This window comes from Oryctolagus cuniculus, chromosome 18, assembly GCF_964237555.1.
Source record: "Oryctolagus cuniculus chromosome 18, mOryCun1.1, whole genome shotgun sequence".
Classification (NCBI taxonomy): Eukaryota; Metazoa; Chordata; class Mammalia; order Lagomorpha; family Leporidae; genus Oryctolagus; species Oryctolagus cuniculus.
In genome coordinates, this window is record NC_091449.1 from 6677343 (window position 1) to 6679361 (window position 2019).

Below are 2019 nucleotides of genomic sequence, written 5' to 3' on the forward strand. Positions count from 1 at the left end.
ATCTACCTCCATGCTTACATAAAATATTACAAAGGAAAAATACGATCAGAATGCAGCTGGATAATGTTAATAGATGGACTGTGTTTGTTTGGTTATACATCTGACTTGGAAGTGAAGATGAAAGCTTCCACACGGCAATGCCAGTATCATACACGTCTCCCTCTTTTTTAAAATATGTGTTTATTTATTTGAAAGACAGAGGGAGAAAGAGAGAGAGATGGAGAAAGAGGGATGGAGAGAGGTCTTCCATCCACTAGTTTGCTCCCCAAATGGCCACAATGGCCAGAGCAGAGAGGATCTGAAGCCAGGAGCCTGGAGCTTCTTTGGGGTCTCTCACACAGGAGCAAGACCCAAGCATTTGGGCCATCTTCCACTGCTTTCCCAAGCGCATTAGCAAGGAGCTGGATCTGAAGTGGAGCAGCCAGGACTCGAACTGGCGCTCACATGGGACGCCACCACTGAGGGTGGTGGCTTTACCCACTACACCACAGCACTGCCCCTCTTACAAATCTCTCTATCATTGTATTTTGAGTGCTGTCTTTACATTCTAGACATCCACAAGTCATTATATGAGTAAGGGAATAACCAGGTGATTTGAAAGAGAAACCATTGCAAGTGAGATCATCTGTAAGTTGCAATTCCTTTCTCTCCACTTAAAAACACAGAGTCAGCGCCCGGGGATCTCGAAGCATCAGTATAAAGGGGCTGAGGGTGGGATAACAGGCCGCCACAAAGGTGGGCACATGCTGCAGCCAGAGGTGAGACTGGGAAAAATAAATATCAGAAATTGTGAGGACAGAGTTGGTGAAGTAGAAGAAAGTGAAGGTGCCTGCTAGAAGCAGGATGGTGTGCGTGGCCTTTGTCTCTGGGGAGAGTCTGTGGGCGCCGCTGTGGCTGTGCACATGCCTCACCCGCTTGTGGTGCCTGTGCAGGAGAAGCACCATGTAGGCGCTGGCCGCAGCCATGAGCACCATGAATGCCACGTCTGGGAAGGTCAACAGGACCACGTATATTGCAGCATTCGTCTTAGGGATCTCGGAAGAGCACAGTCCATAATGCTGCATGCTCGTGGAGTTGAGGCCACGCGGACGGGCCTGTATTTTCAGAGGAATAAAGAGGTTCATCAGCAGGTTGGAAACCCAACACAGAAGGCACGAGAAACGCACCTTCCTCCGAGCTATGTCCTTGAGCCGCATCCACCCGCCACCTGCGGGGCTGACGGTGAGTGCCTGGAAAACACTCAGGAGGCAAGTGGTGCAGAGAGAGAGGCCCCGGGCCATTCTGTGGATGTAGTAGACAAGTTTACACGCAGCGTCCCCAAGGACGTAAACCACTCCCCAGGTAAATATCATCTGAGGGATCCCCTTGAAGAAAAGAACCAGGAAGTTGGCCATGGCCATGTTGGCCATGATCAGATGTGTGGGCCGCAGCAAGTGGCCAGCACAGGCCATGGAGGCGTAGCTTGAGAGGAGAAGGGTATTCCCCAGGACCCCAATCCCATTCTGGGCCAGGAAAAACAGCCTGAGGATAAAGTCACCGAAATCCATTCTCAGGCCTCGCAGGGGCAGGTTACTGACTCGAAGGTCCCCATGTTAGAGCTCAGCATGGGCTGACTCCGACAGTCCTGGTTCTAACTGGGACGTTCAGCCCTTCACACACTGTCCTGAGGACCACCCCATCGACGGCCACAACTCCACCAGGAAGCTGGGCATCGCCATTCAGGGAGCCGCCCTGCCAGCTACTGGGCCATTGCTTACCCGTTTGCCAGTCCTTCACTGTGTCCTGACGTAATCCCCAAAGTCAAGTCTTCTCTCTCATATCAAAGTGATTTCCCGAATATTCACCACATTCCAGGAAAAGCCATCAGTCCTCGGGCCTCAGACTCCCTAAATGGTGTCAACAGCCAGACCTACGCCAATCAGAAGCCAAGAGCCAGGAGCTTCTTCTGGGTCTCCCACGTGGGTTCAGGGGCCCAACCACTTGGGCCATCTTCCACTGCTTTCTCAAGCCATAGTAGTG

The 2019-nt window shown here is 51.9% G+C and overlaps 1 protein-coding gene across 1 annotated transcript; it reads right to left on the bottom strand.

The window, feature by feature from the left end:
* Positions 1-653: 653 nt before the first annotated feature.
* On the bottom strand, positions 654-1547 carry ORYCUNV1R1582 (vomeronasal 1 receptor oryCunV1R1582). The gene is given in 1 exon segment (NM_001167269.1): positions 654-1547. A coding segment is annotated over 1 exon segment (894 nt).
* Between the last annotated feature and the right edge of the window lie 472 nt (positions 1548-2019).